We start from the raw sequence: 23,429 nt of genomic DNA, 5'->3' as shown, positions 1-23,429 counted from the left end.
CTGGGCGCTTCTCTATGCGTGGAGCCTCTGGGCAAGCGTCTGCTAGGAGGTTCTAGGCGATTTCCGTGCCAGCTGTTTCTGCCCTGTCCTCTTATATGGTCGTATTGTTTTGTTGTGCATGCCATGTTTGCCTCGGCATGCCTCAGCGCTCTCGTAGCCTGACGAAGGCGTCCGTTGGATACTTATGTATACAAATAAAACTTCTGGTGGATCAATAAAACAAACTTTGCTTTCCTTTCCATCTTTTCTGGTTGAAATATCTTAAAACAAAGTTTACATTCGTTTACGTATTTTTTGTTTGAAACCCGGTGGAGTAAGTGACCAGCCACATCGATATATCATATTCTGTATCCTAAGGTACCTGCTGGAAAATAAGTCGCAAAAATGCACGAGTCACAAAATCTCAATATCTTCTTTCCTTCCTTTGTTAGATAAAAATATAGTTTGAATGTTTTCAGTTTTAGTTGGTTACAATGCCATATCAGCTGTAGCATTATCCGGATACTTGTGATCATTGCCATGGCTTTGCTGTGCGGATGCACGAGCTCACCAGCAGCGATGCCGCTCCTCCCGCACTGCAAGCTCTCCTCCTCGGATCACCTCTCAGGTACCTCCATAAATTCATTTGCTTATTAAATCTTAGCACGTAAAAATCCTCTCAGGTCGTACACGCACGCGCGCGCGCACATGCACGCAAAAACAAAGGGACTGTGCAGCGTGTTCACAGGAGGAAGACACTTATCCTATGGATGCTGACGATCCCTAGCAAGGTGTTTTTATGTAATGGAGCCATCAAACTAAGGCTTGATATGCCTCCGAATCACCATCCCCCCACCTTGCTCTCTCTTTTGTTGTGCAGCGTTGTGATTGTCGTAGTAATGCACAAAGGCCACAGTGCAGGAGGATGGCATTTATCTCATGCATCCAAATGGGAGGTACCCTTCAGAAAGGGTAAGAATTTTCAAAACTGGGTTAGACATCAGGTAGAGAATGAAGAGAAGAGAGACTGGTCCACACATCACGTAGTCATTAAGTCCCAATACCTCTCCCCCACCCGCTCTCCTCTCTTTCTTGTGGAGTATTTGCTTAGTTTATGTTCAACTCAGGCCCTTTTACTTCCCTTGTAGACATTTGGATGCCCATCCTGTTGTGTACACCCTGAATAGTATCATTGCTGGCATCATAAGTTAACCATGGGCAACGTTTGTGCTGATGTGGCAGCCTGCTTCAACTTATGAAAAGCCTGCAAGGCCTTCCCTGTGACTTGAAGCTTTAGTCCTCTAGGCTTCACATCCTTTGAGAGGTCTGATAGAGGGGCTGCTATATCTAAACTCTTGTTGTGAGCTAGCCCAATGGTCTGCAGAGCCCTGAGCGTCCTTGTGATCATATCGCTCGACTATTCTGTGACCTTGGCTAGGTTCAGTGCAATCTTTTCTGCCCAGATAATGTATGCTAGTAAGACACTTTGTCCAAAGAAAGAAAAACAATTATTCAGAAAAACAAGCATGCACTAGTTATCTTACTCTGCAAGAGCGCTTCCAATTCCTCATCAGCCTCTCCTCCACCATCTTGCTCAGCCTGTAAGAAAGCTTCTAGAGAGTGGTTCTCCAATTTGCATGGTGGCAAACATGGAGCCAAGGTAGTAAAAGATACCTGAGAATCTGACATGCAAGGTTTTTTTAGAAGTCCAAAGTGTCCTCCTGGTTTGGGTTGCTAGCATACATCATGTAGTAAGCTCTAACCATGCAAGCTGGAACTGAACACCATGGGTACACCAATCACGATATCGCAACGAATCACAGTCAACTCTGGGACATCCCTCTGAAATTAGGGGGTGTGACTCTTCCAACCATGCTGTTTTAGATGCTCGCTAACAGATAAGTTCCGCTTTGCAGGCTGCTTGTGCGCACCCCTTCTTGAAACCGGCCTCTGATAGATACCAAAGTGCGGTAGACTAGAAGTCACCCAAACACAATTGTAATCTAGCAAATAAGACAAATAAAAAGGAGCTAGAGTGCTCCTACACAAAAAGAACAGCGACACTTGTTGGCCCCAAATCTTGGCACCCCTTTTGGTATTTCTTTATTCACATTCAATGGAAGAGTTTAACTGAAAACATCATGGCCACTCATGGCTTATACGTATGCATGTCCAATCTGCCAATCCTCTGGACCTTTTAGCATAGAGGTTTCACACAGCCTTGTGCCCCAAAACACCACACTGTTATTCACCTCTAATCAGCCAAGATAGTACATCCATGAGGCCTTGAATTACGCATTTAACTGGCCCATGCACATAGCCAAAAACCAGCCATACATCAGCCTGTAAACTCTTCCCAAAAGCATGTTAAATTTATTCCTGTTTCTGCCCTCTTAGGCTGCAAATAACTCCTCTCACAAGGGACCAGGAGAGACACTCCCCAACAACCCACGAGCCGGAAGAAAGAGGAGTTTGAATCCGTGTGCGTCTGACACCGCCCACAAGCCTGTAAAAAGAGAGAGAGAGAAACAATAGTCGGCTGTCTCTGTCCAGCAATGCCTCTCCTCACTGTTTCTCCTGCCACTTGCCACCCTCCACAAGAGAGAGAAACAGTCCTGTCGGCCAGCAGTCCTGTGTGCAGTCCAAAGCTGTACTTCTATGCAGCCCAGCCAGCTGCCTAGAGAGAGAAGGAAAACGTGCAGCTGTAGCCGGTCAGTTGCGAAGAGGAAAACGTCTGCTGTGCAGCCCCTGTGCACTGCCTGCGCAACCAGCGTACAGTCCAGCCTGCTCTCTGTTCAGCCTTCATACAGTCCAGCCCGCCTATAAACAGGAGAGAGAGAGAGAGTAAGAACTGTTGCAGCCGACCTGTCTGTATACGTCTTCAGCCGACCAGCCTTTTCAAAAGCGTGAGAGCTCCAAAAGCACCCCCCGCCTGTAACTCCAATCGACCCTTTTTTTTCCCAAAGAAAAGAGACCTCCAAAAATAACGCGGAGGCTCCCCAAAAGGGCCACGACTCCTAAAAAAGGGTTCTCTCAATTTTAAAGGTTTTAAACCTGTGTCCCCTTGTCCCCTCCACACATGGGGTTGTTTAAATAAAACCCTTGCCCCAAGTATGAACCTTAAACATATGTCTTGCTCACCGACCACCGTGCTCACACTTATACTGCACAAATTCACAGGGTCGTGACATACCCCCCTCTTGAAAAATGGCAAGCGTCCTCGATTGCATTCTGGTGATATAGCAAGACAACCAAAGCGAAACCACACTGATAACGAAAGCTGCCCAATACAATAAGATATCAGCCATGTGATCCAACTAAAAGTGAAAAGTACAATCTGGCAAGATCAACGTCCCAATCTCTCAGAGCCATGCATATGTAGCAACATTCACTACAAGCCAATGGTGTAGTAATAGTCCAAGTTGTATACAACTGCGAACCATACATAACCACAACATCCAATGTGACTAGTACACATATATCATAGAACTCCCATAAGCAGATGTACTATCAGCTGTTAGTACCTTCGGGTGAGATAAAAGCTGCACCAAGCGACCTCTAGATGATATCTGAGCATGTCTGTATCAAGGGAGCGGGGGGCTACCCCCCTCTTGAGCATCAGGCAATGCTCCAGACGTATGCTATGCTGAACCTGAATGAGCCATAGCAAGAGTCTACTCCAACTCAAAGGCATCAAGATAAAGTTGCAATACTTGAGGTGAATCTGCTAAGTCACCCTCCTCCATCCACTTCGCATCCATCGATGTATAGTTCTTGAACTTCACAAGATAGCGACGAGAAACTTTATCTTGTACCTTTCTTTCCTTGTGTGCCGGTATCTGCTCGGGAATAAGAACCTCATCAAGTTCCTCCACTTCCGGTTGAGCCTCATCTGATACATCCTCAGGCACATCCCCTCGGAAAGGTCTAAGTAGACTCACATGAAATGCATTGTGAATCCTCCAGTGATCTGGTAGCTTTAAACGATAGGCCACCTCACCGATCTTTTCCAATACTTGAAAAGGTCCATAGTAGCGCATGCTCAACTTAGGGAATAAGCGCTCTTTACCCTTCATCTTCTTGAGCCTAGCTTTCTCAAATCGCAAAAGAACCCAGTCACCCAATGCAAACTCTAATGCACGCCTGTGACGGTTTGCTGCCTTCTTTTCTTTTGTTGAGTTTTTTGGAGTGCCAACTTAACTCTCCTATAAGTTTCGTTCATGTTCTCCACATACTGGTCAGCTTGAAAGATCTTATTCTTTGTGTGCGAAATGGGTGGTACCTTCTTCCCTCCTTCCACAATCTCAAAAGGTGCCTTGCCCGTCAAAGTATGGATGGTGTTGTTATGAGCGAACTCCACCAAAGGAAGATACTTTTCCCATTGTTGCTTGTGCTCTGACACATAGCACTTGAGAAGATCTAACACTATGGAATTAGCCTCTTCCAATTGCCCATCTGTCTGTGGATGAAACGATGATGAAAACTTGAGAGTTGTACCCATGTTGTCAAACAATCCTCTCCAAAATAAACCCGTTATCCGTGGATCACGGTCACTAATGATAGACGAAGGCATGCCATGATACTTGAAGATGTTCGCTATGAACAACTTCACCATGTGATCAACTTTGATCTTCTTATGCACAGGAATGAAATGAGCTTGCTTACTGAACTTGCATATGATAGTCCAAATGCCATCATTCCTCGTTTGTGTCCTCGGAAGATCAAATATAAAATCCATGGCAATGCTCTCCCATGGTCTATCTGTAATAGGTAAAGGTTGAAGTAACCCTGGTGTCTTCTGACGGTCAAACTTCACCTTTTGACATACGATGCATTGCCTAACAAAGCATCAACATCTCTTCTCAAGGTCGGCCAATAAAAGAAAGCCTCAACTGCCTTTACTGTGGCCTTAATGCTCCTATGACCTGCATACGGTGGAGCATGACTTTCAATCATAACCTTGAGTCGTAACTGCCTAGTAACACACAGTCTACCATGCATCAACAAGAAGCTATCCCTGAGAGGATAATGATCATTCCGCTGACCCTTAGACATCTGGATTCTGATCATAGACTCTGCCAAAAATTCTCATCCTGGGCATACTGCTCTTTCATCTCATCAAGCTCATGATGATAGGCAAGTGAAATTGCTGAGACCTATGGCTTGCGTGACAAAGCATCTGCCACAACATTCTTTTTGCCTTCCACATATACAATCCGAAAGTGGAATATAGACAAAAAGTTGGCCCATCTCATATACTTCTCAGAAAGTTTAGTTTGTGTGAGAAAATAACGCAAGGTCTGATGATTTGTGTGCACAGTGAAATCAGCCCCAAGCAAATAGTGTTTCCATGTAGAAGGAGCATGAATTACAGCCAACATCTCTTTCTCATAGACTTGTAAATGCTTCTCGACATTCTGTAATATACGACTCTCATAGGCTATCACATGTCCTTCTTGCATGAGAACTGTCCCAATGCTGTTCCAACATGCATCACACTGGACAACAAAAGCCCTTCGGAGATCAATACAGGATCCGAAGTAAGCTTTTCTTTAAGCTTTTTAAAGGTTGCAATTTCCCGATCAGCCCATCGAAACGGAGTTCCCTTCTTTGTTAAGGCATGAAGGGGCGAAGAAATCTCAACAAAATACTGTATGTACCCCTGTAATAGGAACACAATTCCAAAAAGCTGCGTATATCATGCACGGTCTTTAAATTTGGCCCATTGAGAATTGCTTCCACTTTCGAAGGATCCATACGGACTCCATCTTTAGACACGATGTGCCCCAAGAAGTGTATTTCTTCCAAGAAGAACTCACTCTTCTTACCATTTATGACCTTCCGAAGTTCTTCAAACACTGTGGCCAAATGCTTCCTATGATCCTCCTCTGAGCGTGAATGCACAATCATATCATCAAAGAATGTGCCCACAAATGCTCTATGAGGCCGGAAAATCCTGCCCATCATCCTGTTAAAGGTGGTGGGAGTATTTGTCAAGCATGACCAAGAACTCATATAGTCCAAAGGTGGTCCGAAATGCTATCTTATGCACATCCTTGGGTCTAATGCGTATCTGATGATACCCGCTTTTCAAGTCTATTTGACTAAAGACTGTGGAGCCCTGTAAGTGGTCCAATATGTCATCGATCCTCGGAATAGGGAATCGATTCTTGATGGTGTTCTTGTTTAGCGCCCTGTAATCTATACACATGTGCCAAGAACCATCTTTCGTTTGCACTAACAGCATAGGTGAGCAAAAGGGTGATGAGCTAGGTTGAATCAACCTCTTTTTCAACAACTCCTGTACCTGGCTCATAATTTCCTCCTGCTGGGCTGCATTGACACGGTACAACGGTCTATTTGGTGGGGTACTCCCTGGAATAAGATCAATAGCATGATCTTCTGGCCTTTCCGAAGAGGAAGTTCTCCTGGCAATGACTCGGAAAAGCAATCTTGGTACTCACATAGGAAATCAGTCTTGCCTTTATCTAACATAGACAAATTAGATTGAGATTCATCATCTTTTGCATCCTTTACAAAAACCAAGTACGCGGAAAGATGCTTTTTCATTACTGATGAAATGGCCGAAGCCGATACAACAAGAACAGATTCCCCTTTAAGCTTTACATCCAAAATGTGCTCTTTCCCTCTATGAGTCAAAGTAATCTTCTTGTTGTACGTATCCACCACTGCATGTACTCTATGGCACCATGGCATACCCAACAAAACATCACACCCATCAAGTGGTATGATATAAAATTCCTCATTGTCCACATAACCCTACACATGAAGCCTCAGCTTCCCAATAATAGGGGTAACAGGTTCTGCATACCTCGAACAATCCATATTAGCCTTATACAAAGGCCCCATCTCCTCTGCACGGATCCCCAATCTGCCAGCCAAATCTGGTGAGATAAAGTTGGCTCTAGCACTTGTGTCAAAGAAAATCTACACAACTCAGTCTCCTCACCACCTGGCTGTTCCCCAACAAGATTAGGAACTAACCTTGTAGAAGGCTTTGCCTTTTGGGCTGTCCTTCAGTGTCAGAGTCCTTGTTGGACTTACGCTTGGGACAATTGAAAGACATATGTCCCTCTTCGGTATAGAAAAAGAATTTCTTGGCATCCAACAAAGCCTGCTTCTCCTCAGGAGTTCTCTTGGGCATTGGTAACATCTTACGCCACTTCTCTGCAGGCACTATTGCATCACGAGATTCATGTCCTGACTTCTCAGTTTTCTTGCTAATGCTTTTGCCTCTCTTAAATCCAGTTGAAACCCAAGTGAGTAATGCATTTGCCATCATGGCATTCTCTATCACATATTTGTTACTCGGGTCTTAATGCAATAGTCACGCACTTCCTTGGGCAACCCACAACAATATTTATCAACCTACTTAGATAGTGGCACTGCACGATAAGAAGTAACTGCGAGTAGAGCTTCCCAAAACTTCTTGTTATAATCTTCAAGATTCTCACATTTCGATGCATCCAACTTATGCCATGCTGTCATTACATCCACCTCAAATGTAGATGTGAGCCACACGGAAGAGAACACCTGTTTAAATTGTACCCAAGTAGATGGTGCTATGCCCTGCAAAAGAAGAGTGGACCACCACTGCAATGCATTGCCCTTGAGAAAAGTCACAACTTTTCTCACTTTCGAGGATTCCGTGTAATTTCCACCAGAAAAAGCAGCATCAAACTGCTGCAAAAAGGTAAGAGCCTTGAGCTTGTTTTTGGCCCCACTGAATGTGTCAAATTTCACTACAGCTCCCCCTTCCTTATAATCCTTCGCCTTACCCATAGGCGTTAGATTATCGTAAGGAAGTGGGTCAACATTGCTAGTTCCCACACCTTGCATACCGTGAAATCGTGCTGATCCTCCCATGTTTCCAAACATACCACTATGCATACCGGGTTGCATGCCCTCATACATGTTTCCTTGCATTCCGGGTTGCACGCCTCCATACATATTCCCTTGCATTCCGGGCTGCATACCACCATACATGTTGCCTTGCATATTGATACCAGGCTAAAAACTAGCTCCAAAATTCCCTTGCATTCCCATGCCTCCTTGAGGGTAACCCCCAGTCATAGATTGGAACAGAGAACCACCGCCAAAATAGCCTGGATGCATCGATTGCTGCGAAATAGGTGGTTGCCCGAAAAAGGAACTCTGTGGGTTTGCACCATAAGTGTTCTGCATGTTGGAAAACTGTCCAAAAGCAGGATCCTGTGGGAAGGCACCACTATTGCCCTGAGGTGGGTTCCTAGAACGCATCTTCTTCTTCTTCTTCTTCTTCTTCTTCTTGGGCTCAGAAGGGGCCCTCATAAATTCAGCAAACTTCTCACTTTGCGTGAGCTGCATGAGCACATCCACTGCCCCTGCTAAATGGGCTTTGAATTGGGCATCATCTTCCTCTGTACTTGGCATATCTTCTAGCTGCGTTACGTCCTCATAATGTGCATCTTTTGTAGCCTGCTCTCCTGCAAGTACATCCTCAGATTCCTCAGGAGTGGTCTCCTACTCTTCCTCATCATCATAGTCATAGTCATCCTCATAGTCTGACATCTTGCTAAGATTTTCAGCAATGACTTTCCTTGAGACAACCACGAGCTCACCCCCTTAAGAAAGATGGTGATGGTCCCAGCAACGGAACCTTGAAACCGGCCTCTGATAGAAACCAAAGTGCGGTAGACTAGCAGTCACCCAAACACAGTTGTAATCCAGCAAATAAGACAAATAAAAGGGAGCTAGAGTGCTCCTACACAAAAAGAATAGCGACACCTGTTGGCCCCAAAGCTTGGCGCCCCTTTCGGTGTTTCTTTATTCACTTTCAATGGAAGAGTTTAACTGAATACATCATGGCCACTCATGGCTTATATGTATGCATGTCCAATCTGCCAATCCTATGGACCTCTTAGCAAAGAGGTTTCACACAGCCTTGTGCCCCAAAACACCACACTGTTATTCACCTCTAATCAGCCAAGATAGTACATCTATGAGGCCTTGAATTACGCATTTAACTGGCCCATGCACATAGCCAAAAACCAGCCATACATCAGTCTATAAACTCTTCCCAAAAGCATGTTAAATTTACTCCTGTTTCAGCCCTCTTAGGCTGCAAATCCCTCCTCTCACAAGGGACTAGGAGAGACTCCCGAACAACAAGGAGTTTGAATCCGTGTGCGTCTGACACCGCCCACAAGCCTGTAAAAAGAGAGAGAGAGAGAGAAACAGCTGTCTCTGTCCAGTAACTCCTCTACTCACTGTTTCTCCTGCAACTTGCCACCCTCCACAAGAGAGAGAAACAATCCTGTCGGCCAGCAGTCCTGGCCACGTGCAGTCCAAAGCTGTACTTCTCTGCAGCCCAGTCAGCTGCCTAGAGAGAGAAGGAAAACGTGCAGCTGTAGCCGGCTAGTTACGAGGAGGAAAACGTCTGCTGTGTAGCCCCTGTGCATTGCCTGCACAACCAGCGTACAGTCCAGCCTGCTCTCTGTCTAGCCTTCATATAGTCCAGCCTGCCTATAAACAGGAGAGAGAGAGAGAGAGAGAGAGAGAGAGAGAGTAAGAACTGCTGCAGCCAACCTGTCTGCATATGTCTTCAGCCGACCAGCCTTTTGAAAAGCGTGAGCGCTGAAATTGACCCCCCGCCTGTAACTCCAATCGACCCTTTTTTTTTCCCAAAGAAAAGAGAGCTCCAAAAATAACGTGGAAGATCCCCAAACGGGCCACGACTCCTAAAAAGGGTTCTCTCAATTTTAAAGGTTTTAAACCTTTGTCCCCTTGTCTCCTCCCCACATGGGGTTGTTTAAATAAAACCCTTGTCCCAAGTATGTGTGAGGACTTTCTAGTCTATTAAGACATAATTAAAATTGAATACAAGAACTAAAGATAATTAGAGAGTGGAAAGCTGAGTTGTTTGCATTGAGACACAAGGCCTTGTTAAATAGGGCCTGAAGAGGTACAAATGAAGAGGCACATCCCTGACTAAAGGGTGTGACTCTTGAATGAATAGTTATGTCTTTTGGACGTAGAGGTGTGTCCTTTAATCAATAGATGTGTCCCTTTGAAGAGACGTGTCCTTTGATGATGACCCATGTGACAAGGTATGACCCTTCACTGGTGTCCTTTCAATGATTAAGAGTAATTAAGGATAATTAAGAGTAATTAAGTCACAATCGTGACATTCCCTCCCACTTAAAATAAGATCCATGGTTATATAAGTGACTGTTGTTGGCGAAAGAACTCTTGAAGTAATTCTGGGTATTGTTGTAGATCGTCATCACTTTGCCAAGTTGAATCTGAATCATCCTAGTCTTTCCATTGTACTAAGAATTCTGTAATAATCTTTTGCCGAGTTTCTTTCTGTCGTACATCAAGAATCTTTTCTGGGATTAAGATCATATGCTCATCTTCAATCTCTCGAACATAATCTAAAATATATGGAATGGGAGAATCTCCTTGTACAAACTTCTTGATCCATGATATGTGAAAAGTTGGATGAATCTTTTCCCATGAAAGTGGAACTCCAACTTATAACTCAAAGGAGAATTCTTCTCAATAATCCGAAAAGGACCATAGTATCGTGGTTGCAACTTTGGAAAAACTGATTTCACTGTTTTATATCGATGAGGAGTCATGAACAAAAGAACCATGTCACCTTCTTTGAATTCATCATGTCGGTGACGTCGGTTAGATGTTTGTTGATATTGTTCTTGAACTCGAATCATCTGATCTCGAACTTGAAGAAGAACATCTTGCATTTCTTGAACTAACTGATCTGCTAATGCCACCTTGTGTTGAAGAACAAAGTTTGATGGCACAACTGGTGTATGACCATAAGCGGCTTGAAAAGGACTCAGTCCTATTGCTGTGTGATGAGAATTATTGTAAGTAAATTCCATCAATGGTAGATAATCTTCCCAAGATGCTAAGCGAGACTGAATATAATGTCGAAGTATCTCTTCAAGAATTTGATTAACTCTTTCAGTTTGGCCATCTATCTGTGGATGATAGGCTGAACTGAACAATAAATTTGTGCCAAGTGACTTAAAAAGTGAAGTCCAAAAATGTCCTATAAACTTAGGATCTCAATATGAAATAATGGACTTTGGCAACCCATGTATCTTGAAAACGTACTGAAGAAATAATGAAGTAATATCCGGAGCTTGAGCTGTCTTCTTGCATGGTATAAAATGTGCCATCTTGGACAATCTGTCGACCACCACCATTATTTGTGTATTACCTTTCAAAGAACGAGGTAAAGATGTAATGAAATCCATACTGATACTTTTCCAATGTTCATTTGGTACTAGAAGTGGTTTTAGAAGACCAGCTGGAGCTTGTCTACTGGCTTTCATTTGTTGACAAGAAAAACATGCTGTAACAAACTTTATAACATCTTGCTTCATTTGGGGCCAATAATAAGAAGCTGTCAGCAACCGATATGTCTTGTTGATACCAGGATGAGCTGCATAAGGAACCTTATGATGTTCCTTTACCAAGAGTTTACGCATACTTGTGTTATGAGGGACACAAATGCGATCCTGATAATATAATAAGCCATGGACAAGAGAATAAGCTGCATAAATCTTCAAATCAGAAGGACTAGAGTGTGGAGTCGTAATCACTCGAAAAGCATTTGCAAAATCTTGATCGTTTGCATAATGATCCACAAAAGCTGCCGGAATGTCGATTTGAACTGTAGAAATCGCCATTGTTAAGGCTTGAGGCATTCGGCTAAGAGCATCAGCAACCACATTAGAAAGGCCAGGAACATATTCAACAGCCATATGGAAGTTTGCCAGATACTCCACCCATCTGCCTTGTCGTGCATTCATAACTGGTTGGGTGAAAGTATACTTTAAGGAATGATGATCTGTCTTCACAACAGAATCTGCTCCCAAAGGATAATGTTTCCAGGCTCGATAAGCATGAACAATTGCCAAGAATTCCTTACCATACACTGGATAACGTTTTTGAATTGCTAAATGCTTATGACTGTCAAAGGCGATGGCTCGGCCTTGTTGCATGAGAACTGCGCCAGTTGCAAGATCAGAAGCATCTGTCATAACTTAAAAAGGAAGATTGGGATATGCGATTGCCATTACCGGAGTTGTTGTCAATGCCACCTTTAGCTTATCAAAGGCATGAGAAGCATCATTTGTCCATCGGAAAGCAGGTGTTGATTTCAAAACGTCTGGCAAAGGTGCTGCAATTTCTGAAAACTTAAAGACCTTCGTGTGATAAAAATTGGCAAGACCCAAGAACGATCTGACATCATGGATATTTTGTGGTGTCGGCCAATCTTGAATAACTTGTATCTTCTTAGGATCAACAGAAATGCCTTTAGCTGAAATGATATGTCCGAGGTACTCTAGTGATGCCTTGAAAAATTCACTCTTTTCTGGGTTGACAAAAAGTGCATTATCGTGTAAAACATGGAAAATTGCATGTAGATGCTTTTTGTGCTCATCGATTGAAGTACTAAATACCAGAATATCATCCGGATAAATAATCACGAACTTGTCTAGAAATGGTCGAAAGATGTCATTCATGAGACTCACAAAAGTTGCCGGGATATTGGTTAACCTGAAAGGCATGACCAAATACTCATAATGTCCATACTTCGTGCGGAAGGCAGTCTTGTGCTCATCACCTTCATGAATATGGATCTGATGTTATCCGGACTTGAGATCAATCTTGGAAAATACTTTGGCATGAAGCAACTGATCAAATAATTCATCAATCCGAGGAAGAGGATATTTATTTTTGATGGTCAGTTTGTTGAGGGCACGATAATCAATGCAAAGTCGCATTGACTTATCTTTCTTTTTCACGAGCAAAACTGGTGCACCAAAAGGAGTTTGACTAGGACGAATATGACCCTTGTCCAAGAGTTCCGTTAACTGGCGTTGAATTTCTTGGGATTTAGCAAAAGAGACCCGATACGGAGCACGAGTTGGTGGCGAATTGCCAGGAAGTAAATCAATCGGATGATCCACAGGACGTTGAGGAGGCAAAACTGGAGGTAGTTCTGCAGGAAACAAATCCAATTGCGGGGCAAAGAAGGGTTGAGCCAAATATGCCACTTCGGAATTCTGGTCAGGCCTTACGCCACCGCTTTGCCTGTAATGCAGACAAGGTTGGTGTGGAGGGTTGATCACGCGAACACCTTGGAGATCAATGTCCATATGATCTTTGGTAAACTGTCAAGTGTGGGTGCGGAAACTGATGATAGGATCATACTGATATAGCCATTGTTGACCCAAGATCATATCGTATCGGGACAAAGGCATAACCTCAAAATCCATCTTATCACGGTATTGGTGAATGCGAAAGGAAAGTCGAGGAGCCGTCATATTGCAATTAAAACTGCCAACTCAATCTCATAAGTGTGGGTACTGTGAGTGGTGCGTATCTTCAAGCGTTGCACCATAGCTGTGGCCACAAAATTGTGAGAACATCTGCTGTCAATTAGGATGATAATGGGACAGCCAGAAACAGAGCCAATTAGTGTCAATACGTGAGTAGACACGGAGGTTGGAATTGGAAAGGCAGGCTGTGTTTGAGCCACTGATGTAATAATGCAAGCTTGTGCATGCTGGGATATAACCATAACACGCTTGCTTTTGGAAGTTTCTGCAGACTGGACTTGAGACTTGTCTTCGGAGGTGGAAGGTTCGACATTGGAGTTTTGCCGATTACTGGATTGTTTAGGGCATTCGAACCATCGGTGGTTTCCAAAACAAATGGTGCAGAGACCTATCTTCTGTTGACCGGTAGTAGTAGTAGACTACTCTGGGTTTCGTGAATGGTCGTGTCCAGAGTCACGGCCACGGTTTGATCCTTGTGGGAACTGGGGTGAGGTTGAGAACCGCCAAAGGGTTTAGAACCATCACGAATAAATTTGTTGCCGTTGCCGAAAGTAGAAGAGCCGGGGCGATATTGTGACGAAGATCCCCGTTGTGTGGCCGGGATGTCGGTTATGTGTTCAGCATAGCGAATAGCAGCTGCAAGGTCGACTGGGTCATATTTGTGAAGATCGGTGCGCAACGTGGGAGTAAGTTCCTCGACAAAAGCATGTAGCTTGTCTTCTGGGGACAATGTGGAAATCTCCAGTACCAAGCTGGTAAATTGCGAGATATAAGAGGCCAATGATCCAGTTTGGTGTAAGCAAGATTGTGCTTGAAAATCCGCATTGGCAGGTACAAACTGCTTACAGATGACACGCTCGAATTTATCCCACGTGTTGACGGTCTTCCCATCAGATAGTCGCCATTGCCACCATAAAAATGCATTGTCTTTTAACAAAGATGCAGTGAAGGTAATCTTTTGTGCATTGGTGAGGTCCATAGAATCGAAGTACAAGGGGAGCTTGTACATCCATTGGTCAAGTGTACGCTTATTGCGTTGGCCGGAAAAGGGTTCAGGAGGTTTTATGTCCAGCTTCTTAGTTTTAGATGCTTGTAACAAGCAATAAATTACTTTTAAGTCATCGGCTTCTACCTCTGGGGGGTACAATGTCGGTGTCTGGAACTGGTACGTCGATCGAAGCCGTTGAACTCGCAGGTTGAGAGTGTTGGGACTGCATCTGTTGCATCTGCGACGTAAGAGTCTCCAAGTCTTCTGGAGTTGACTTTGCATAGTTGCCATTTGGTTCTGCATCTCCTGCTGCTGCCATTGGGTGAGAGCAGGTTCGTCTTTAATGATTGGTTCATCCGCCGTGGTAAGGGATGCAATTGGATTACTTTGCTGAAGCTCTTGCTGGTGTTGTTGTAACTTGTGCCCTAGTGAGAACCATCGCCAAAAGAGCTAGTGGGTGCCATGGAGGAAGGCTGAGGCGAGGTTGTCAATAGGATCAGGAATAGACCACCCAGTGTAGTGTGGTCGATCAAGAGGAGAGAGTAAGGGGCTAGGACTGGGACTGGTAGCTGGTGGCGAAGGAGTGGGTGTCCGAGGAGTATATGTGGGTGTGGAAGGTCGAACACTGAATTCCAAAGGAGCCTGCTCACAAGGTAAGTATTAATCTCGTGGTAGACGAGAGATGCCTCCGGAATGGCAAGGCCAAGATAAGGGTGCCGCTCCAAGAGGAAACTGTAATGCTGCAGGTCTCGGGGCGAGGTATGTATCCTGAAAATCCACATGTCAAATTCCCGGTCACGGGATGTGGGTGTGGCAACTTGGATTCGGAAATAGGCTGGAGGAGCAAGAGCTAGCACTGGAGCAGGAGAGGTTTTTTACGGGAGAGGGTGTGTCCTGAATATAGCTGAACTCGTATGGTCCCTCGGCCATAAGCCACCACTGTAGGAAAATTTACTGAAAGACGGTGAAGTGTGTCCAACGGATATGAGTTGGTGTTTTGAGCCCGTAACAAGTGATATTGGCCCCGGATATATGTTGTGCCCGAAAAATAATGAAGTGGCAGGTTTCTGAAGTATAAGGATGCCACATATTAATGTTTACAGGCACAAGGAAAGATCATACCTAATGACAGCTTACAAAGATTGAATGTTGTCAAGATGGAACTGTATATGTCCTCGCAGGTAATAGGTCATGATGATCGGCAAGTGTCTTCTTCGTGTGTGTGAGGACGAAAACAACATACAAGGGTTGCGTGTGCTTTGTATTTTTCTTGCTTCGCTGACAGGCCTCTACGTTGGTGTTTTCATTACACGTGCTGGTCGGCCTGCATGCGTGGCTATTAGCTGGTTGGTGGCTGGTTGAGGCCACGTGTGTGGAAGGCTTAAGTGTAAGCCTTAAATTATAAGGCTAAAAACTTAGTTGTTTTTTTGTTTCGCCTTTTTTTTTGTGTGAAACGTCACATAAAAAAACGTGGGCAGTTGTGTCTTGTGAACACAAAAGGTGGCGCCCCTTGCTTGGATAGTGATTCAGCCCGAAAGGATGTGATCAGGACTCTAGGGGAATACGGGGCAGCCTCCTAGCACATGGATACAACCCTGGTGTGAGTCTTTGCTTCCGATCGTTTTTTTTTTTGACAAATTTGGGGAAAAATGACTAATCAAGTAAAATTGGGCAAAGGGGTCAAAATTGGATGGGGCATTCTCTCCTGTTCTTCCATACAACTCTTGCTATCCCTAATTCTAAGGTTAATTAGCTGATTTAGGGTTTCAGATTTTTAGGGTTATGGTTAGGGTTTTTTGGATGTGGGCATCCTACAGGTTGGAGCTTGTTTGCTCTGATACCACTGTGAGGACTTCCTTGTCTATTAAGACATAATTAAAATTGAATACAAGAACTAAAGATAATTAGAGAGTGGAAATGTGGGTTGTTTGCATTGAGACACGAGGCCTTGTTAAATAGGGCTTGAAGAGGTACAAATGAAGAGGCACATCCCTGACTAAAGGGTGTGACTCTTGAATGAATAGTTATGTCTTTTGGACGTAGAGGTGTATCCTTTAATCAATAGATGTGTCCCTTTGAAGAGACGTGTCCTTTGATGATGACCCATGTGACAAGGTATGACCCTTCACTGGTGTCCTTTCAATGATTAAGAGTAATTAAGGGTAATTAAGAGTAATTAAGTCACAATCGTGACGGTATGAACCTTAAACATATGTCTTGCTCACCGACTACCATGCTCACACTTATGCTGCACAAATTCACAGGGTCATGAAACTTCTCCTCGGCATGCTCAAGGGCCTGTCCAGTGTCACGCTCCATTCGTTCCTGCTAGGAACTGCGTTCTAAGTCTTCCTGTTCTAAATTCTCTCTCTTGAGCGAGCAGGTTGGCCTCCCAATCTTCCCACTTGTTTTTCTTGGGCAACCCATTTGGCCTCCGGATCATTCCACTTTTGGCGGTCCTGTTTCTCTTGAGCAAGCCATTTGGCCTATGTGCATTGTGGTCACAGTAGTACTGCTCATCTTGCTGTTGCATGTACCATGACATTTGAAGGAAATTTTTATCCGCGGCTGGAGAGATTGGTGCCAGCTGAACTGGAACTGGGGCAACGGGAGTTGCATTCTGGAAAACGCACCAAGATGGAAAGCCAAGACCCAGTTCACAAACAAATTCCTCTTCCCGAGGAGTAGATCTCTTTCCGTAGTGGGGGAGAGGGCGCCAGCGTGTTCTCAAGGGGCAGCTGCCCATAGTCCAGACCAGCCTTGACACATCAACAAAAACTTGGCACAGGTTTTTAAGTTTTGCAACATTTGGCTGCATTTCAGATAAAGCCCCTGACGTTTCCCAGTTGCCATACACACATAACATACATGCTGGCAATTAACATGAAACCCTGATGCTGGCCGACCCCCCCTGCTGCTGGCCGACTCTGGATTTTTCAGTCGTGGGGGTGTTTTTGTGTCCTGTCGGCTGCCCTACAGCAGGCCGACTGCTGATGGGGGCCCATATAAAATGGCGCCCAGCCCCCTTGTCATTTTTGTATCATTCTCGGGATCTTCTTGTGTATATAGAGCAGAGTTACACGCCTCTATCTCTCTCTCTCTCTCTTGTGCTGTTGTTTTTCTGCATTGCGTTTTGCTCTTCGTCCCATTGGCAAGTTTCTACGCAGCCAAGGTTTCAACCATCCCACTGTGATCCCAATATCTATATCCATACAGATCAAGGGACGGTGTGCTACCTAGTGTTGTATGTTGATGATCTCATCATATTTGGTTCAAATCAAGCCAAATTGGCTGATATCATGGCACAGTTGAGACATACGTTTGAGATGACTGATCTCGGTCTTCTCTCGTATTTCCTTGGCATGGAGGCAGTCTAGCATCCCGATGGTATTTTTGTGTCACAACAAAAGTACTGTCTTCAACTTAGTAATACTTATTTTCTTGATGGTGCCATCAAACTTACAAAGGAAACAGATTCACCGCCACATGAAGAGCGAGCCTACTGCCAAGTGGTTGGGAAACTCATATGGCTAGCTGCACATCCATATTAAGTCAGTATTTCAATGCTCCGAAGGAGCCACATTGGAGCTCAACGATGAGGGTTGTTTGCTATCTAGCAGGTACCTATATGTTTGGGTTTCACTACAATCTTCACCTTGCGTGGTTACACGAACTCCGATTGGGCCGGTGATATCGATTCCCGGCTCTCACATGGTGGTTACTTGTACTCACTTGGATCTAGGGTTTTCTCTTGGTCTAGCAAGAAGCAGGACACCGTTGTTTGCAGGTTCTTCAGCTGAGGCAGAGTACCGGGCCCTCTATGACACCACCACTGAGGCTATGTATCTCCGTCGGTTTCTTGAGGAGATGTGCGTTCCCAAGCTCATAAGACTACAAAAGACGAAGAGAAGAACGAATGATCTACACCCACAACAACCAAACTTACCTAATGTCAAATACTTCATCATGCTCCTCTTCACCCACTTACCATTTTCTTCATCTTCTCTCATGGTCCCCTTTTGGACTGAGAGGGTGTGTGTGACAATCAGGCCCAAAAGGGCGGCTGGAGGGGGTGGCAAACATGCCCAAATTAGGGCCCAAAAAGGCCCTCATTAAAGGCCTATAAAAGGATTTTTTACTAGGTCGGCCCAGGTGGCCGACAGGGCCAGCCAACCTGGTCTTGTGGGGGGCCAGTGCTATATAAAGCACTCAGCGTTGGCTCTCCTTAAGATCCACACCATCCGGCAGCTCCCTGCTTCATCATTGATAGTAGCCGCCCTGCTCAATCAATCATTGATCATCCATCGATCATCCTGCAGCACGGCGCCCTGCTCCCACAGAATCCAGCAATTCAGCAGTTCGTGTTAGAAGTCATCTCCTGTCTATAAATATACACCAGGGCCTCTGTTGTGGGTGTGCCCACCCTTATTAGGTGTTTTCTCATTTTTCCCCACTCTCCATATTTTTTCCCATTTTTCCCTATTTTTCCATGGCTTGGGTGGCTGCCCTGTGATGGCAAGATGTCCCAGTAGCTGGCTGACTGCACGTGTTCACCTTTTGGAGCAGGCCGATTGTTGTAATCTGGTCGTGGACCTCTCAGATACTGGCCGATTGGTGTTGAGTGCAGTCGGGTGTCTATCAACTGCCGCTTCTACTGGCCGACTGCTCTCTTGGGGCCATATAAAATGGCCCCATAGCCCCCATGCCATTGTATCATGTTTTTGGGATTTTCCTTGTGTATATAGAGCAGAGTTACATGCCTCTCTCTGTCTCTCTCCATTGCTGTATTTTTTCTGCACTTGCTCTTGTGTTCTCAGATTTTGTATTCATCTCCGCTGCATATTTTGACATGGTATCAGAGCTCTAGGCTCTTGATAGTTCTTGGGAATTGTGTGAGCACAAGAGAGGGACTGTTGTGTTGCTGATTGGTGGACTGTTTTGGATTGTTCGGTAAGAGGAGCAGCAAGAGGAAGGCGGGCTGATTTGCTGGACAGCCACTTGCAGGTTTAAGTTCTTCTTTGTTCCCACTCACCCACCCTTTTCAGTTACATCCCTGCAATGGCAGATGTGCTTGAGATGGCTGAGAGACATGTGAAGATCCTGACACTCCCCAGGTTCCCAGTGGACCGTCAGTTGGACGGGAATAACTACGGCATATGGAAGGTCATGATGGAATCTGTTTTGGAGTCATACGACCTTGCTGATTTCATCGTTGTTGGGGTTCCACGGCCGAAGGTAGAGGAAGGGGAGTTACCGTCAATTCGAAAGAACCGGGAGGCACAGGCACAATTGTGGGATCGTGTCAATGCCAGGGTCCGTTCATTCATCTTCCTCAGGCTATCACCCGTGAAGAGGATTTCCTTGGAAGTACAGATGCGGGTTATGAACCCCGCAAAGTCATCGACGATGCGGGAGCACATTAACAAGCTGCAGGCTCTTCAGCAGGAAGTTCTTCAGGCTGGGAAGGAGATATCATCAGAGGATATGGCCATAATGTTGCTGTCGCATTTGCCCTCTCAGTACTCAGCATTCTACTCGTCTTTGATTACTAGTAGCAGGCTCAGCACCATCACGTGGGAGGAGCTTGTGCCTATGGGAGGAGCTTGTGCCTATGGTCTTGGACCAGGAGGAAAGATTCTCGAACCCTCCACAGGGAGGAAGTCTGACTCAGCCGGTTAGAAATTAAAGGCAGAGAGGACTTGTAATGATTGTGGCGAGAAAGGCCACTATTGGAGGCAGTGTCCCAAGCGGAACACCGAGAAGGGTGAAGAATCCTCAGCAACAAGCGTGAAGACTCTAGCTTTTGTGCACCTGGAGATGATGGACACCGATGTTTCATTTTCTTCGGGCAGGGAGGAGGTTGGAGGACTCGCTGCTACAGATACTCGGGAGTGGATTCTAGACAGTGGTGCTTCCAGGCACATGACTCATTCCCATTCAGATTTACAGGATCTCTGCAGGTATTCTGGTCATATTCTTACTGGGGATACATCCACTATCCCAGTTCACAGTGAGGGCAGGTTGGAGATGGTTCCCGATGGCAGAGGGGGGAAGCATTCCTCCCAGGTGTTGTATGTTCCCACACTTGGTTTTCATCTATTGTTAGTGCGAAAGGTATGTGTACGGGTGGAGTTTGATGAGCATTTTGTTGCTCTCCGAGACAAGGCAATAGGCCAGGTAGTTTGGGAAGGTGGAGTGGAGAATGTAGTTTACAAACTCTCAGCACTCTCTCTCCCAGGTCCTCAGTTTTGTGATGAGTGGCAGTCTGGTAATGGCCACTTAAGTGTGGATATGCTGCAGGTGTAGGCTTTTCGGAACTAGATGGAGGATAGCTTGCCAGTTGATGGCAACAGTTGGCAAGAACTTTCCAGTACAGATGTTGTTAGTTCTTGTGTTCGTCAGTCAGAGGAAACTCTTGGAAAGCCAGGTAGGTGGCAGTGGCTTACTTGCAGAAGGAGGTGGATGTTGCACATTCTCCAGGCTTTGTGGTTCCGGATTTAGAGGGGGTGGTTTACAGGTTTCAGAAGGCCTTGAGTGGTCTTCAACAGGTTTTCAGGACTTGGCATCCCACCGTAACAGGTGTTGATCCCTGTGAGCAGTATGATGCCTCCTTGACTCGGAAGTAGAATGGTTGATTGATTTGGTTGATGCATACCAGATTGGATGGGAGCTTCCTGATGAGGCTGTTGAGCTCATGTGTGCAGAGGACTCTTTGGGAGGCAGGATTGCGTATCTTGTGGTTTCTGCAGCATGCGAAGGATCTTGGACTCTTTTACACAGGAGGGGGATTGATGGATGGAGTCCGACTCCGAGGTTGGAGTGGCTCAGATTGGGGAGGAGATCCAGACACGAGGAGATCTTCGTCAGGATACAGTTTTACCCTCGGCTCAGGAGCAGTAAGAGGCAGCCATCTATTGCCTTGTCGTCGACAGAGGCAAAGTACCGGGCTGCTTGTGGTGCTGCTTGCGAGGTGGTGAGGTTGGTAGGATTGGGTTTCCACTGGTGGAATCCTTGGTCATCCAGAGGCACTTTGTTCGTGAAAAGATCGTTTGCTGATGACATCTTGCTAGTGTTCTGTTCGACGGAGGACAGTGCGGTGGACCTCTTCACGAAGTTGCTATCTCAGGGGTTGCTCCGGCGGCACTCCAGCTCCCTGGGGTTGGTTTCACAGCCAAGAGCTGAGAGGGGGTGTTAGAAGTCATCTCGTGTCTATACATAAACACCAGGGCCTCTGTTGTGGGTGTGCTATTAGGCGTTTTCTCATTTTTCCCCACCCTCTATATTTTTTCCCCATTTTTCCCTATTTTTCCATGGCTTGGGTGGCTGCCCTGTGATGGCAGGATGTCCCAATAGCTGGCAGACTGCACGTGTTCACCTTCTGGAGCAGGCCGACTGTTGTGATCTGCTGGTCGTGGACCTCTCAGATGCTGGCCGACTGGTGTTGAGTGCAGTTGGGTGTCTGTCGGCTGCCCCTTCTACTGGCCGACTGCTCTCTTGGGGCCATATAAAATGGCCCCATAGCCCCCATGCCATTGTATCATGTTTTCGGGATTTTCCTTGTGTATATAGAGCAGAGTTACACGCCTCTCTCTGTCTCTCTCCATTGCTGTATTTTTTCTGCACTTGCTCTTGTGTTCTCAGATTTTGTCTTCATCTCCGCTGCATATTCTGACAGTTTGGCCCTGCCCCTACTTTAGTGTCTCAGCGCGGCGCTCTGCCTCCTGTGCAGCACACATCAGCACCCAGGTCAGCTCTGCCCCTGCTGCTGCAGATCCGCCTGTGCAGCCCTGCTCCATTCAGCAGCAAACCTGTGTTTACACAGCCTTGCATTTGCAGCCTAACATCGATGTCCTTACGGAGTGCCACCGCAGTCCCCGACGCGAGCCTTCGTCCTCGACCGTGCTTTTGCTCCGACTTCGTCCTTGCTTCATCGTCGGTCTACATCCTTGGTCATGTCATCAGTGCCTCACACAAAGGCCCTCTTGTACTAGATTACATTCACCATTTTACATATATCCATTCATCCATTTCATGCTGTGTTGATTTGATCTGAACCGCCGCACATCAAGTTCTTTCTTCCTTTTGCCCTCATAGGGGTCCTGCACGAGTAGGAATCCTTCCAGTTGATGGTCCTGCTGCTAGGGGTCTGAAAGATGAAGCATCACAGGTGCATGGTCAGACAAAGTAATGCCAGCAATAACGCTAACCATGCCGCCCTTTTTGCAGCACTACTCGTCAACGTAGAAGCGGTCCAAGTGGGAGAGGATGGGGCTGACGTCTTGTCGGCCTGAGCCGGAGAAGGCGAGGCTGTGGGGCATGCAACCAAACTCCGGAAGGTGCCAAGCATCCTGGCCCCGCTCATGGTGAAGATGACCTGCTCTGAAGCGGAGCACTCAGGGCCTGAAACTGTGGGATCTGGGCTGCCTTTGCTGCAGCCCTCTGGGTCCTCAAGCATGTTGAAGTCACCCCCCAATACAACAGGCGTCTGCCAGGGGGGGCCCTGCCTCACCTGAATCTGAAAGGAACTGCAGGCCGAAGCCCCAATGGGGGCATAAATGTTGAGAAGACGGGTAGCCTCATATGTAGCATGCCCATGGCATGAGAGATTCTAATGCCTAGAACCACATCATGGGATCTGTTTCTTTGAAGATGATGCCATTAGCTCAAGTAAAACACTTATTGAACTATCAGAAAGCAATGGTATGTGCATTCGAATTTGTATCTTTTGTGAAATTACAATGACATGTGATATGATGATTTATTCCTTCTTATTTTTTTTCTTCTTGCATTCATAATTCTAGAAACTATCAGTCTTTAGAACGTTTATTTATGGCTGAAAATGCATCTTTTAACTCATCCTATGTTATGCCCTTAAAATTTATGCTATGTTATGCCTCCTATGTCTGCTATATTTGTTTCTATTGTATTGACCTTTTATGTTCTCAAACTTTTATGTCTGCTATATTTGTTTCTATTGTATTGACCTTTTATGTTCTCAAACTTCAATTTTTCAGTATGTCAATTGCTTGTAGGTCTCCCATTATTCTCTAACAAGTTAGGGAAAATGCTTAAAGATTCTTCTC

General features: G+C 45.5%; 1 protein-coding gene across 5 annotated transcripts in view; it reads left to right on the top strand.

Annotated features, from left to right (window-relative positions):
- The first annotated feature begins 441 nt into the window (after positions 1–441).
- Positions 442–23,429, top strand: part of LOC147639973 (peptidyl-prolyl cis-trans isomerase FKBP16-4, chloroplastic-like) — a 50,608-nt gene continuing 27,620 nt past the window's right edge. Inside the window, exons 1-2 of one of the 5 annotated variants that reach the window (XM_086775762.1) lie at positions 442–607; positions 23,361–23,429. The exon at positions 23,361–23,429 is cut by the window's right edge and continues 120 nt beyond it. In XM_086775762.1, coding sequence (XP_086631888.1) covers positions 520–607; positions 23,361–23,429 — 157 coding nt within the window. In that variant the 5' untranslated portion in view covers positions 442–519. Of the gene's footprint in view, positions 608–15,808; positions 15,947–23,360 lie in introns of those variants that run through there. The other 4 variants (XM_086775769.1, XM_086775786.1, XM_086775778.1 and 1 more) reach the window with 4 other exon arrangements.

The sequence above is a fragment of the Cibotium barometz genome, chromosome 3, assembly GCF_041138505.1.
Source record: "Cibotium barometz isolate CiBa-2024 chromosome 3, ASM4113850v1, whole genome shotgun sequence".
NCBI lineage: Eukaryota > Viridiplantae > Streptophyta > Polypodiopsida > Cyatheales > Cibotiaceae > Cibotium > Cibotium barometz.
The sequence above is the reverse complement of the archived record's forward strand: the minus strand, read 5'-3'. Positions and strand labels throughout refer to the sequence as shown.